The sequence below is a fragment of the Mya arenaria genome, chromosome 14, assembly GCF_026914265.1.
Source record: "Mya arenaria isolate MELC-2E11 chromosome 14, ASM2691426v1".
NCBI lineage: Eukaryota > Metazoa > Mollusca > Bivalvia > Myida > Myidae > Mya > Mya arenaria.
In genome coordinates, this window is record NC_069135.1 from 2,895,119 (window position 1) to 2,910,959 (window position 15,841).

At 36.6% G+C, this 15,841-nt stretch overlaps 1 protein-coding gene across 1 annotated transcript in view; it reads left to right on the top strand.

The window, feature by feature from the left end:
- Positions 1–520: 520 nt before the first annotated feature.
- The window catches only part of LOC128216955 (synapsin-like), a 73,754-nt gene continuing 58,433 nt past the window's right edge, over positions 521–15,841 (top strand). Inside the window, exons 1-4 of the mRNA XM_052923717.1 lie at positions 521–630; positions 12,490–12,794; positions 13,132–13,343; positions 14,839–14,896. Coding sequence (XP_052779677.1) covers positions 12,753–12,794; positions 13,132–13,343; positions 14,839–14,896 — 312 coding nt within the window. The 5' untranslated portion in view covers positions 521–630; positions 12,490–12,752. The remainder of the gene's footprint in view (positions 631–12,489; positions 12,795–13,131; positions 13,344–14,838; positions 14,897–15,841) is intronic.

Genomic DNA, 15,841 nt, shown 5'->3' on the forward strand with positions numbered 1-15,841 from the left:
CACAGGCTGAAGTTCTTTTGTCAATCATTGAAAACCTGGTTTCGTCGCATTGCGGCGTTTCTTGCTTGGTCACTTACGAGCAAACTGTCGAAGCTATCACTTTCAAAATTTGGAATACGTGTTCACTATCAAATGTAAAAAAATGAAAGAAATAAAACGTAAAAAGATAAAATCAGATGAGCGTTCACCACCCGCAGGCGGTGCTCATGTTGCATTAGCTGTAAGGATGATAAAATTGTGAAGGCAACCACCTTTTATTGGCTGAGAAGAAAATTGAGATTATTGCCTCAAACCAAATCTGATCATTAGTGAATCTACAAAAATGCGAACATGAGTATTGTAAAAAATGAATAAAATTGGTAGTTCTATAGGGCGAGGCAGAATTTTTGTGAGACTTAGGGCCGATTAATTAGGAGAGGCTAGCAGTTAGGATCAATATGGAGCAGGGTTAACCCTATCTCGATCTCAGTCAATACAAAGTGGGAAATTCTCCTCAAAGAGATTAATACCGCTCCGCCTATTTTCTCTTGGTCTTTGCAGCACAGTGCCTGAAATGGGTTTGTGTCTTCTTTGGGATTCATAAATTGGCCATATAGGAGAGTTGTGACTTAAGATTTGGAAAATGAACAAGTAAGAAAATTTGCTTTGCTTGATTGTATAGCATTTTTATTATTTTATTTTTGACCCTCATGTGATTTGTACTGGCACATGCCATTTTAGTCTGGGAGAAACAGGGCATGGTTTACCACTGGTAAATCCAGGCCACATTTATACGTCAGCTTTTTACATTAGTATAATTATTCTATGAACTTATCTAATATGTCTAAATAAATTAAAATTCATAATCCCAAGGTTATTACAATTGTTACAATACAAAATATTCATATACTGCTAAATAAGTTAAGACTAACAACAACTAGGCAAAATTAAAAAAAGTAATCGGATGAAAAGAAGAGAAACATTTTTCAATCATGGTCAAATGGCAGTCTGGTAGTTTGCACATATAGATTGTAAACCAGCTCTAAGAGACTATAGAATAAAAATTAAGTTTTATTTACTAACCCTAACCCACTTATATTAAGCTTTTAAAACACACTGAAAAGGCCAGACATCCCAAAAATACTTTGTCATTTAAGTAAGTTTAAAGTTTCAACTTATTTATTTTACAATAAATGTAAAATAAGTTATTACTACATAATATATAGCACTCTTGTCTTAATGGTTAGGTTTAACCCTTACCCTATGCAAAGAGAGTGGTCTAACTAGATGAAACCCACTTGTACAGCTTGCATGGTGACACCATGCTCTCAGGCCAGGAATTGTACCAGGAACACCTTCGTGAAAAGCAAGTGTGTCAAACTCTTATGAGACATTGATTTTCATTTTAATTACCAGAACTTACACAGTAGAATCAAACTGAACATGTCAATTATAACCTAGACTCAGGTGATTCATGTTCAAAAATTTGCACTCTTTTTTATATGAATTACAGTTGAAACTCGTTGGCTCAATATTGCAAGGCTCAATATCATTGTTGGCTCAAACCATATTATATCATGTATAGGACGCTAGCATAGATAGGACGCAGGCAAAAAAATAGTTGAAAAAACGGGTAAAAACCCTTAATATATAAGATAGGATGCAGCGGAAAAATGTCAAAATCGGAGCTGAAAAATTGAGGTTGGTAAAGTATTTATAATATATATTGAACAAACAAAAAAATGTATATAAGGCATATTTCGATAACTGTCTTGCGTATTTCGATAATTATCGTCGTATTTCGGTAATTTAACATTTCGGTAATTTAGTGTACACAACAATGATATAATTCTTGACATTTTGAGAACATTCACGCATATTATAAGACTTATACAAATGCTGTAATAGCACGCCTTCTGACTGACAGTCAACCATTGCAACCGTTGCAATAGTTCCGACATGCCTTCTGAATGACAGTCAACCGTTGCAAAACTGTGTATCGTCAAAACTGATGATTGTTTTGATAAGGCTTGTCGCTGCGCTGAATAAAGCATGTCAGGCATAATTAATTTGTGTCGGTAATTATCCTTGCCAGCGGAAGGCACGACGGTTAAAGTGCGAACAAACAACCATACGGTATTACCATCGCAATAGTTCGTTCTATTCTTGTTTTTCTAATGACAGACAGTGGGTGTTTTTCACACCTTCGCACATTTGAAAAGATTTGATAGTGACAATAATGCTACTTTGCGTTATGCACATTCCTTTATTAATTTTTTAAAACAGTAACATACAACAAAATGTTTTGTAAAATATCGAAACATTAAAATCATGAACAACGATTAATTGATATTTACCTCCTTTCCCGATTTTCCGATGCCGTTATAACTCAATCCAGTTAAATGCTGACTCACATTGAATTTTTGTGAGTAGCGTCCCTTTTGTAAAAAAGTAAACACTCATGTTTGTTTTCAATTTATTTATCAATAAATCATTTTAAAGTAAACATTCAATATATTTCTGCTTGTGTTAACTTGCCTGATTTTACCTATGTCAGTTGTTCTCTTCGGTGACGCAGTACAGATACTTACTATTACCGCGTTCTTCCCCGGTCCGATATTTTTGACCTGAAATGGACTTGGAAAAAAACAGATGAAATTCTAATAGCATAGAAAGGACGCAGGAAATTTTTAAGACGAGAATTGGGGGTTAAAAAGTGCGTCCTATGCATGATATAATACGGTACTTTGTTTTGTTTGCTTGTCTCAATTTCATTCTTGCGGGCTCAGAGATGAATTTCACACCTTGATTTGTTTGTTTGGCAGCCTTCATTTAGCTGAGGCTCTAATCGATTAGATTTGCTTGATTGGTATCATAATTATCATCAAATTTAAATGGTTTAACAGTTTGAGCAAACATGCTATCACTTTATTTTCCGTCTTTAATTGGCAAGAGTACAAACGTCAAAAGTATGTCATTCATTAATAAATCTCAATGCATTTTGATAAGGCATCTTCACATAAAAATTGCACTGAATGTTTCTCCAACTGGAAGAATTTATACAAATGTCAAATGCTGAGCAATCTAGAGAAGGACCCGGTACAACCTAAGCTATTGTATGTGTTCCTAACTGTATGCAGATTACTTGTTAATTGTTTTCGTATAGATGTGTTTATAGTTTTATTGTGTAAATAAATAAAAAAAATCATATAATAATGGTATCAAATGCATCATGACATTTGGATATTGTCTTTGATTTGTGTACAGTAATTATGTCCAATACATACTCTGGTGGAGATAATGTAGCATATAACAAACAAAGTAAACAAGACTTTCTTTCATGCATCAAAAAAATAAATACACATTTCATCAGCAATCCCCCTTGGCTCGATATTCTCGAGGCTCAAAATATTTTAGCCAGTCCCTGGAATATCGAGCCAACGGGTTTCGACTGTATATTTTAAACCAGTTGCTGGGGTACATAATAAAAGGAAGCTTAGCCAGCCACAGGTAAGTACCAACATACAAACAGGCAGACTACTAGCTAGTCAGCAATCAAAACCACCATACCAATCCAGGCAGACCACTAAGTCAGCCAACCATCAAAACCACCATACAAATCATGGCAGAACCCTAGCCAACTAGCCATCAAAACCATCATACAAATCATGGCACATCACTAGTCAGACAGCCATCAAAACCACCATACAAATCATGGCAGACCGCTAGCCAACCAGGCATCAAAACCACCATACAAATCATGGCTCATCACTAGCCAGACAGCCATCAAAACCACTATACCAATCATGGCAGACCGTTAGCTAACCAGCCATCAAAACAACCATAAAAATCATGGCAGACCACTAGCCAGCCAACCATTAAAGCCACCATGGAAAAATGGCAGAAATATAAATCACAGCAGACATCTAGGCAGCCAACCATCAAAACAACCATGCAAACAATGGCAGACATACAAATTATGGCAGACCACTAGCCAGCCATCCATCAAAACCACCATACAAATCATGGCAGACCACTAACCAGCCATCCATCAAAACCACCATACAAATCATGACAGACCACTAGCCAGTCAGCCATCAAAACCACCGTACAAATCATAGCAGACCACTAGCCAGCCATCCATCAAAACCACCATACAAATCATGGCAGACCACAAGCCAGTCAGCCATCAATCAAAGACACTACCAAAAGAATGGCAGACATACAAATAATGGCAGACCACTAGACAGCCATCAAAACCACCATACAAATCATGGCAGACCTCTAGCCAGTCAGCCATCAAAACCACCATACAAATCATGGCAGACCACTAGCCAGTCAGCCATCCAAACCACCAAAACGCATCATGGCAGACCACTAGCCAGCCATCCATCAAAACCACCATACTAATCATGGCAGACCACTAAGCCAGTCAGCCATCAAAAACACCATACAAATCATGGCAGACCACTAACCAGCCATCCATCAAAACCACCATACTAATCATGGCAGACCACAAAGCCAGTCAGCCATCAAAAACACCATACAAATCATGGCAGACCACTAGCCAGCCATCCATCAAAACAACCATAAAAATCATGGCAGACCACTAGCCAGCCATCCATCAAAACCACCATACAAATCATGGCAGACCACTAAGCCAGTCAGCCATCAAAACCACCATACAAATCATGGCATACCACTAGCCAGCCATCCATCAAAACAACCATACAAATCATGGCAGACTACTAGCCAGCCATCCATCAAAACAACCATACAAATTATGGCAGACCACTAGCCAGCCAACCTTCAAAACCACCATACAAATCATGGCAGACCACTAGCCAGCCAACCATCAAAACCACCATACAAATCATGGCAGACCACTAGCCAGCCATCCATCAAAACCACCATACAAATCATGGCAGACCACTAACCAACAATCCATCAAAACCACCATACAAATAATGACAGACCACTAGCTAGCAATCCATTAAAACCACCATACAAGTCATGGCAGACCACTAGCCAGCCATCCATCAAAACCACCATACAAATCATGGCAGACCACTAGCCAGTCAGCCATCAAAGACAATATCCAAAGAATGACAGACATACAAATCATGGCAGACCACTTGCCAGCCAGCCATCAAAACCACCACTCAAAGAATGGCAGACATACAAATCATGGCAGACCACTGTCCAGCCAACCATCAAAAGCACTGTTTATATCATGGCACATCACTGAAGTTAGCCAACCATCAACACCACCATACCAGTCATCAAGACCTCCATTAAAAGAATGGCAGGCATTCAAATCATGACAAACCACTAGCCAGCCAACCATAAAAACCACCATGCAGAGAATGACAGACATACAAATCATGACAGACCACTAGCCAGACAGCCATCAAAACCACAATACAAATCATGGCAGACCGCTAGACAACCAGCCATCAAAACCACCATACAAATCATGGCACATCACTAGCCAGCCAGCTATCAAAACCACCATTCAAATTATGGCAGATCATTAGCCAGACAGACATCAACACCACCATACAAATCATGGCAGGCAAAAAGGTAGGCTTTGTCTTTAACTGTTACATAGCACAGTTTCCAACCTCTCCTTGACTTTAAATGCATTTGTCACTCATCATCAAGTTGATAAAGTGTCATTCATTTGCATTATTTTTTGTCCTATTTGTCTAACACTTAACGTTTTACACTGTATAACAGTCAAGCAAACCATTTGTTTTTTATCATTGTTATGCATTATAAATGGAAATGCTATTGCTTTGAATTGTGGGTTTGAAATCAATGTTGTAATTAATAATTCAGATGTGCCTGTGGGCATGTTTTTGACTCAAATATATGATGAGGTGAACGATTTTACTGGCTATATTAAATTATTTTACAGCAAAACTGCGATCGCTCGAGGTCGCCAGGCACCGAGCCAAAACCTCGAGGGAACCGATGTTTCGAACGAGCCGATTTTCAATTTTCCAGTTTGATATGAAATATCTTTCAGTGTATTTTAAGTTTGAAGTCGTCAAACAGACTGTTTACTAAGACACCGATTATGTGTTGCGTTGTGGAAATCGCTAATATGTTCACGGGTTGACGTAAACTAAATGTAAAATGCAAAAGAAAAAACAATAAATGAATAAATAGAAATGTTTATTTTAACAAAAAAGCTCATTTTCGTAACAAGCAACATTTGAATGACAGTACATATTGTGGTATTAGTCAGATTTAAGTTTCGCAAAATCAAGGATTGTTGATTGGCGCATCTTGTCGGTTTCGCGAAACTGTTCAATCGTAATGTGACGTGACAGCGTACAGAGCGTCTGAAGATCCCGGTCAGCATCGGCAGTGAATTCAAAGAACCTTCTGACCACATTTGAAGCGTTAACTTCTCGTCATTAACTTCTCATAATTATCATCTCAAATGCCCATACCAACTAAAATCGGCCATGCGTTAACAGTGAAAAACGGTTTTTCACAGCTTATCAACTTGCCTTCAACTGTCATTGCAATTTTTAGCTCCACTGGCCGAAGGCCATCGAGCTTATGTCATCACAGATTGTCCGTCGTGAGTGCGTGCGTGCGTGCGTGCGTGCGTGCGTGCGTAAACTTTTACTTTAAACGACATCTCCTCTGAAACTGATAAGCGGATTTTGACAAAACTTCACAGGAATGTTCCTTTGGTGGTCCTTTACCAAAATTGCTCAAATGGTTCCGGTCCATTGCACAATATGGCCGCCAGAGCTAAAAATAGCAAAATCTTTAAACGACATCTCCTCTGAAACGGTTCGGCAGATTTTGATGAAACTTGACAGTAATGTTCCTTGGGTGGTCCTTTATTAAAATTGCTCAAATGGTTCTGGTCCATTGCACAATATGGCCGCCACAGCTAAAAATAGCAAAATCTTTAAACGACATCTCCTCTGAAACGGATAGGCAGATTTTGATGAAACTTGACAGAATTGTTCCTTGGGTGGTCCTTAACCAAAATTGCTCAAATGGTTTCGGTCCGCTGCACAACATGGCTGCCAGGGCAAAAAAATAGAAAAACCTTTAAAGAACATCTTCTCAGAAACCGATGATCAGATTTTGATGAAACTTAACAGAAATGTTCCTTGGATGGTCCTTTATCAAATTTGCTTCAATGGTTTCGGTCCACTGCACAAGATGGCCCCCAGAGGTAAAAATAGAAAAACCTTTAAACGACTTCTCCTCAGAAACCGATGATCGTATTGCAATGAAACTTGACAGAAATGTTACTTGGGTAGTCCTTAACCAAAATAGCCCAAACAGTTCTGGTCTGCTGCACAACATGGGCACCAGAGCTAAGAATAGAAAAAAACGTTAAACTACATCTTCTCAGAAACCGATTATCAGATTTTGATGAAACTTTACATAAATGTTCATCGGGATGCCCTTTAACCAAAATTGCCCAAATGGTTCCGGTCCGCTGCACAACATGGCTGCGAGAGTTAAAAATGGAAAAACCTTTAAGGACTTCTCGTCCGCAGTCTTCACGAAAAACATTTTAACCTACTAGCCAGTTGGACTAGCATAATGGCATATTTTACTAGTCCGAATGACAATCTAGTAGTCCGACTATTTTGCCACATTATAAAACTGTATGCTTGAGGTAAATACCTATTTCAATTGAGCAGCTTGCAGTTTGAGTAAACATTTCTTTATTATGATGCTCATGCAGTGATAGGGAGTGACATCCTTCTGTTGGGAATAGTGCTCCTTGTTTTTCAGAACCTATGGGTACTATGTAAAAACAAAAGGCATCTTGCTTGAATAGACTGTAATAATATCAACATGGTTAGAAAAGAAATGCCATGCTTTAATAGCTTTGATTACATTTTACTACTGAATTACCTCCCTTTAATAGAAAAAAAAATAATGTCTTAATTTTTCACGTATAGCATCTTTAAATAATTTTTAAACAATAATAATTTATGAGTAAACATATAAGCATAAAGTTTTCACAAAAAGATCAATTTAAAAACCTTACATTTATACATAGGAAAGTATATATAGACTGAACATTAATTTTCGTTTAAGTGACATTCTGAAAGTTTATGAAACAGCTATTTTTAGTAACTTAAATGGCCGAAAAGTGTAAGTGAAACACCAAGTCGATTCTATCTCGTCAGTTCTTGTTCAGGTTAGATATTTGCTTCATAATCTATTCAGATTAAATGTTTATTAATTGTTTAACTTTTAAGCATTATTTTGGGTCGATATTTATAGTTTAAAGGAAAAACATTAAACATTAAAACATCTATTTTCATAGATATGTGCTGTTATTTCTTCGTTTACAATGTTTAACCAAAGCCATCTTTCCTGCTAGGTATCACATGACATGTGCTGTGTGGGTACACCTAACAACCAGTCTGAAACTGATTTACCACAATTATGATTATATAGCAGTTCTGATAAATCAAAAGTGATAACAAAAAAGAACAATTCCAAGGTTTATTTCTTTGCTTGTTTTGCGATCTTCTGATCCTTTGTACAAAGCAAAGGACGTCTCCATTTCCATTTGGAAAACAATGGTTTGTAATTTTTAGCTCGCCTGTCATATGACAAGACAAGATTACATGTTAGTCAATCGTCAGTCCACAAATTGCCTGCGTCACAATTTTGACATAATCTTTATGAGACTTAATAACAAGGGTCATCTCAACAAAATCTTTGACAAAATGGCCCAAATGGTTCCGTTCCGCTGCACAACATGGCAGCCAGAGCTAAAAATAGGAAAAATCTTTACACCACTTCTCCTCAGAAACCGATGATCAGATTTTGATGAAACTTGACAGAAATGTTCCTTGGGTGGTCATTAACCAAAATTTGTTAAATGGTTCCAGTCCACTGCACACCATGGCTGCCAGAGCTAAAAAATAAAAAAACTTTATACGACTTGTCGTCGAAACCGATGACCTTTTTTCGATAAAACTTGACAGAAATGTTTGTTTGGTGCTCCTTTACTCAAATTGCCCAAATCATTTCGGTCCACTGCACAACATGGCAGCCAGAGCTATTAAAGTAAACAATTTTTTTTAAATAACTTCTCCTCAAAAATTGATGATTGTATTTCTATGAAACTTGACGAAAATGTTCGTTAGGTGGTCTTTGCTTGAACCTTTTGGCCAGTGGAGCACAGGCACTGATGTGCCTCTTGTTACAACTTGCGAAAATTTTACACCTAGCAATTGTTTGTTTATTTTGTAACACGCGTTCGGGAAAAAGTGTGAAATTTTGTCCTCGAGGGAGCCAAAAGGTTTTGTGCACGAATTGTGTACTTGGGACCGAGGATATTGCTCGACTGCTCGACATAATTAGGTTTCGATGCAGCGTGGGTATATTTTATATGAAAATAGAAGGAAAATAGTTCGGGACCAAGCTCCGACCTCGAGGGAACGCCGGTTCTCGAACGACCGCTTGTTTGAAGGAACGCAGTTTCACTGTATATAGGATAAGGGCTTCATTTAAATGTATATTTGTAAACTTCAGTGTCATTAACAGAAAACAAATGCATTTAGCTCAAAGCTCTAGATTTAGTAGACCTTATTCATTTTTGAAACAGCCAAGATATTACCAAGATAGACAGGATGGACTCTAAAGCACTGCGGGTGAACAGTGAGTATGAACTGTAGACACAATTAACTCGACTGTGTATGTACTATACACACAAATAAACTGAGTATGTACTATACACCCAAATAAACTGAGTATGTACTATACACACAAATAAACTGAGTATGTACTATACACACAAATAAACTGAGTATGTACTATACACACAAATAAACTGAGTATGTACTATACACACAAATAAACTGAGTATGTACTATACACACAAATAAACTGAGTATGTACTATACACACAAATAAACTCAATATGTACTATAGACACAACTAGACTAAGTATGAATTGTACTATACACACAAATAAACTGAGTTTGTCAGATAGACACAACTAGACTGAGTATGTACTATAGACACAACTAGACTGAGTATGTACTATAGACACAACTAGACTGAGTATGTCCTATAGACACAACTAGACTGAGTATGTCCTATAGACACAACTAGACTGAGTATGTCCTATAGACACAACTAGACTGAGTATGTCCTATAGACACAACTAGACTGAGTATGTCCTATAGACACAACTAGACTGAGTATGTCCTATAGACACAACTAGACTGAGTATGTCCTATAGACACAACTAGACTGAGTATGTGCTATAGACACAACTAGACTGAGTATATACTAGGGATGCAAATGAATGTATGAATATTCGAATATACGATCAAACGTTTGGTATTAGAATGTCAAAATCGGTATTAGAATATTCGATGTTTTGTTGTTGAATAAATATTATTATAAACCTATTGCCTACAACTCTCATGTTTTGTTTAAAGTTTGTTTGTCTTGTTTTTACAACGATTGGCCTATACTGCCAGAGGTGTGAATGTGATGACAATACACTAAACATGCGTCATATGTCATTTAGGGAAATTTAAATGTCTGCCAATTAGGGAATAAACTAGTTCCTGAGTTGGTTTGGTTTTTCTACTTAGTATAGTTTTATTTAGTAGAGGTCAATCCCAGGACAAGGCTGTCCCTCCTACGGAAAGAGCCTCCATGGTGCATAATGCCATTTTACCAGATGAGAAATTTCAGAGGCTCATTCGGTGAAATTCAGGGTCCTCCGCCCGTAGTGGTTAGGCTAAAATGCCCCGGCTATTACTTTAGCAAACATTATAATAGTTTACTACAACTTTTAAAAGATGGATTTAGGTAATCGAATATTCGAATATTTGTTCGAAAGAATTACCGAATATTCGAATATCAGTTTTGCCAGTTTGCATCCCTAGTATGTACTATACAGGGCTTGAATTTTAACTTTTTTTGATACTCGCAAATTTTTGCGAGTGCTTAAACTTTCAACTCGCAAAATTAGACACTCAATTGAATGTTTTTAGGGCAAACCTTTGTGTTTGCTAGGAAAAGGTATGTATTGTATGAAAAACAATGGTTTAAGGAATAGTACAATTGTTTTAATGAATGATTATGTAATTGTTCTTTAAACGATATCATTATATATGTTACACTGACAATACATTCTGAGGAAGTCTGATCAGGCGAGTATTGGTATGTGCAAAATATTTTGAATACATTCCTTCCGTCATTTGTGCTGAGGGTCAATTAAATGTTCAACTTCCTCTTCCACATTGAAGCAGCTTTAACATACGGATTATTTCATTTTGGCTTCTTTTTTTGGAACTGATAATTGCCATCATTGGCAAATTTAAAATCAACATGCGTAAAAGAACTGATCTTTTCTTTGCTTGCCATCATTATACAGACTGTGTCTCGAAACGAATAGTGCTAGAAACAGCCGCCAAAAGTTTAAACGAAAGATCAGTCTACAAAAATACATAGTAAAAAGTACTTGCCACATATTAATCAGTACCTGCCTGTGCGCATAACGTTAATCAACGTCATCAGTTTCTCTGTGATTATCGAAAAATGAAAGTAGGCATTTCTTAAATTAGTTTTATATCAATTGTGATCACTGATTATGTTCATGTCTATTTCAAGGATTGCAAATTTTGAACTCGCAAATTTTTGCGAGTGTCTTTAAATTCAACTTGCATTTTCCAACTTTGGCTTGCATTCTGCGAGTGTGCGAGTGCTAAATTCGAGCCCTGTTATAGACACAACGACTGAGTATGTACTATACACACAAATAAATTGAGTATGTACTATAAACACAAGTCATCATAAACATGTATACTCAATGCCTTTTGGATGCAGTATCTTAATTGATGTTTGGACATGTTAGTGTTTAAGCTATTGTGACTGCCAGATTCTGATTTTATCATTTAGAAAGCTTCAGACAAAAAAATCATTTGATTGGTTTTTCAGCAGTTACTGCATGCATGTTGGCTCTTTAAGAGTAGCTTGTCCCTTATATTCAAACTGTAGTTACAGTGCTTCAAGTTTCCATTAGTTAATGCTCTTGAATATTATGTTTAATGATAGTCTTTTTTTACTTATCCCAGCAAAAGGTGTAGTTGTCTAGGTTATAAAATAAACTGGGACATATCTTGATGTTTCAAGAAGGTTGACCAATATCATTGAGGATGCAATTGTCATAGTTCAATCTTCATGTAATTAACAGATCTAAAGACTTTCTACAGACTGAGTGTTGGAAATAATTACTGTAAAGTGTCAGTTTCAGAGGCTATGTTTGATAAACAGAACCCACACATGTATTATTCAAGTTACTGTGAAAAGTGTCTGCTCTATTTGCTTCTCTTGGGTAAACAGCCATAAATGGCCATATGGTGCTCTTATTTGGATATTGCTATTGTACCTCATCCCAATGACTGTCTATACAGAACTATTTTTTTTACTTTTTTTCTGACTTATTTAACAGATAAGTAAAAACACTTTTTTTTCTATTTTCAGAGTATGCTTATTATGAGATGAACATGTGCTAAACAGGATAATGGATTAACAAAAAATGTGAAACGTTGGACATACTACAATGACTATTCCGGAGATTGTAACTCCTTGAGAGCTGATTGGATGATCACCACAGGGCTTCCATAGTGGCTCGGCAGAGCACAGCCACTGATTTCTTTGCTTCACTCAATTTAAGTTCGCTGTCGGCACCGCTTTCAGTCGTCAAAATTTCGTTCGCAAACTTTAAAAACTCATTGGATGGGGGAATGAACTTCCTGCGGCGCAGGTTTAGTTCTGGGGATCTGCAGGTTGGTCTTGCACAGTTGAATCTTCAGTTAAAAGAAATAATGTAAAAGCTTGATTTAAGAGTGTTGGCTCATTAACATTTGATTCAATGTCTTGCTGTGTTGGGTATTTATGGGGTTTAAATGCCATAAGTACCAAGCAACATTCAACTATGTACTGCTTTCCTATCTTCTTGCATTGAGTCTTGAAATTTTAAACATAAATTCTTACAAGTGAATAACTATGATGATTAACTTTCTTTGGTTTATGATGTAGCTTTGACATTATGTAAGGTACTTAATTTAATGATGTTTTAATTTTAATATTGAAAAGGCTGGTAAACTCTGTGTATTTCTTTAGGGGGAGTTGCGAGATGATGAAGAGCTCAACTTTTCACGGCTCAACTTCTCCAAGCGGGGTCCCTCTCCGAGCGCACCAAGCTCCCCGTCAAAGTCTCAGAGTTCTACTGGGCTGTTCTCCTCTGTTATCACTGCAGTACAGGCCCAGAAACCAGCTTATAATAAGGACCGATGTAAAACACTCCTGGTTGTAGATGACCAGCACACTAACTGGTATGTGCATTCACACTAACTGGTATGTGCATTCACACTAACTGGTATGTGCATTGTCATTCAGGCTGGTCTTGGGTTGGAATCCAGGACTCCCTACTAGCAAATCAGAGCCTGTAGTTTTATCATTAGATCTAATGTTTAGGCTGCTTAAATATGTGCAACTCTCTACACTGACCTTTGTAGATACCCTGGTAAATCAGTTCTGAAAGTGATATACATATGCACAGTAACTATTGTTAAACACGAACATTAAAGACAAATGAGACAAACTCTGAAACATCATATTAAAATGGTGTCTCAAATCTGCTTATGAGTATCGGTATATTAAAATTAGATTCAATTTCTAGCAGTTCTGTCATCTTGAGCAAAAGGAGCTTTGACATGATCGAACGTGATAGAAGTACAGAGGAATACATAACAGTGTTGAGACAAACTCTCATATTTTAAGCATTATCTTGATCATTTGATTCTCAACTACTGTGAAATCATTAATGTTCATGGGGCATTAATGTTCGTGGTTTTCGTGGGTTTGGTGATCCACGAATTCAAGATCCCACGAAATATAAACCCTTTATTCACTTTTTCAATTGCCTTGTTACGTACATACTCTAGTATATTCTTTACAGAGGTTGCAGTATACAGTGTTAAAACCTGTCTCACTGTATAACTTACGATCATTATTCTGTTAATATATTATAACTGCCTTTAACAAATAATGAACCAAATCAATTAAATGTGTTTTATACAGCAAATGACAGTTATAAGCACATGTTTAAACATATGCTGTTAATGAAAATCTCCAAGTTTACAAGATGTGCGTGTTGAGTGTCCATACTCAATTCTTTGATTTAATAAAATAATTAATCGATTTCTTGTATATTGAAGATTACTAAGCACCTAACGTGACAATATACGCACCTTTTTGGTGTTTTCACAGTTTGCAAAATTCTTAATTGGCATTCAATGGCTTCCCCTATCTGTATTTATGATCAGGGTACATCTTCTTTTATTACCTTTATTCCCAGTTAAATCGATAAGTGACATGGGTATATGCACTAATTGGCATGTCGTACCACATTAGCGAGTGTCATAAACCGAGTGACGGAAGATGGAAATCACGGGCCAGCGCGTGGATATTATACAGACGATCTAGGATGATCGCATCTTCAATTTTTTTTTTTTCAAAAATGAAAATCCACGAATTCAAGTACCCAGGAATTTATTTGTTTTCGGCAAACCACGAAATATCATGCCCATGAACATTAATGAATTCACAGTAGTTCAAACATTTCTGTAAAATGTTATGTTCTAATTGGGTCATGATTGGTTAACCTTACTTTAAATTATAAAATATTTAGAGCTAAGAAAATGCCTAAATTAGTAATTACTGTTCCGGTCTAGGAAGAAACAGGGTTTTCATTGTAAGAGTTTTGTTTCTGGGCTTCTCCCCCACCCCACTAGGGCTAGTGTTCATTTGAATATTGTATAATTGCAGGGGAAAATACTTCCAGGGCAGAAAGATATTTGGAGACTGGGATGTCAGAGTTGAACAGGTAATCATTACTATCCCTTAAGATTTGAAGGGTCAGGTTGCTAATCAGATTTTTGGTAGGGTTATGGTTGGTTTTCAGTTTTGATTTTTTACTCAATAACTTAAGGTTAATGGATAGTGATGAAATTTAGTTGGTAGGTATCTTATGTGCAGATCCAGCTTGGGATTGTTTTTTGGGTTTGTGGGGTCAAGGTCACTGTTACTAAAAATAGGAAATTGATAGCTCTAGGGCAAATTCTTGCGTTTCTTTAATATCTGTTCGCATCTTCTAAAAAATTACTATTAACTGTCATTTTATATCCATTTTAGATACAGCTTTTGGTGCTCATTTGATGAAAAATATTGTGATCTTACACTGAGGCGAACAATTATACTCTGCTTTAGTAGTTCCTATTGCATTATTATCGCCTTCTATTACAAAGACACCATTGAGTTAAGTTCATATGGTTTCATCTTGCCTGCAGTGTCATTTCTGAATGAAAATTAATAGTATGTTCACCCACGATAAATAATTTATTGATAGCTTGCACACGATTGTCATGAAATTTTCATATTTTGTATTGAATTTCTGAACATCTACTTCAGTAATAATATTCTGCCAGATATTGTTTAGAAAAGGTTGGAGCCTGTAACGTATATGTATATTTTCACATCATGAATATTTTTCTGATTGCTTTCCTTGGAGGGTAAAATGGACACAATGCATAAATGAATGTGTCTTCACTTCTTCGTCTATAATAAAACTTTGTATCAGCTGAGCAAAGCCAATCCCCAGTGTTCCTAATGACTGTTGCAAAAATACAATTTGAAACCTTTGTATAAATTTGTGCTGAGAGGACCAAATGAAAGGGAAAAACTGACGAAGGAAAAATGGCAGCTTTTATGAGTTACATTGCTCCCATGATAATGTTATTAGTTTGGGTCAATATTCTGAATCATAAATAAT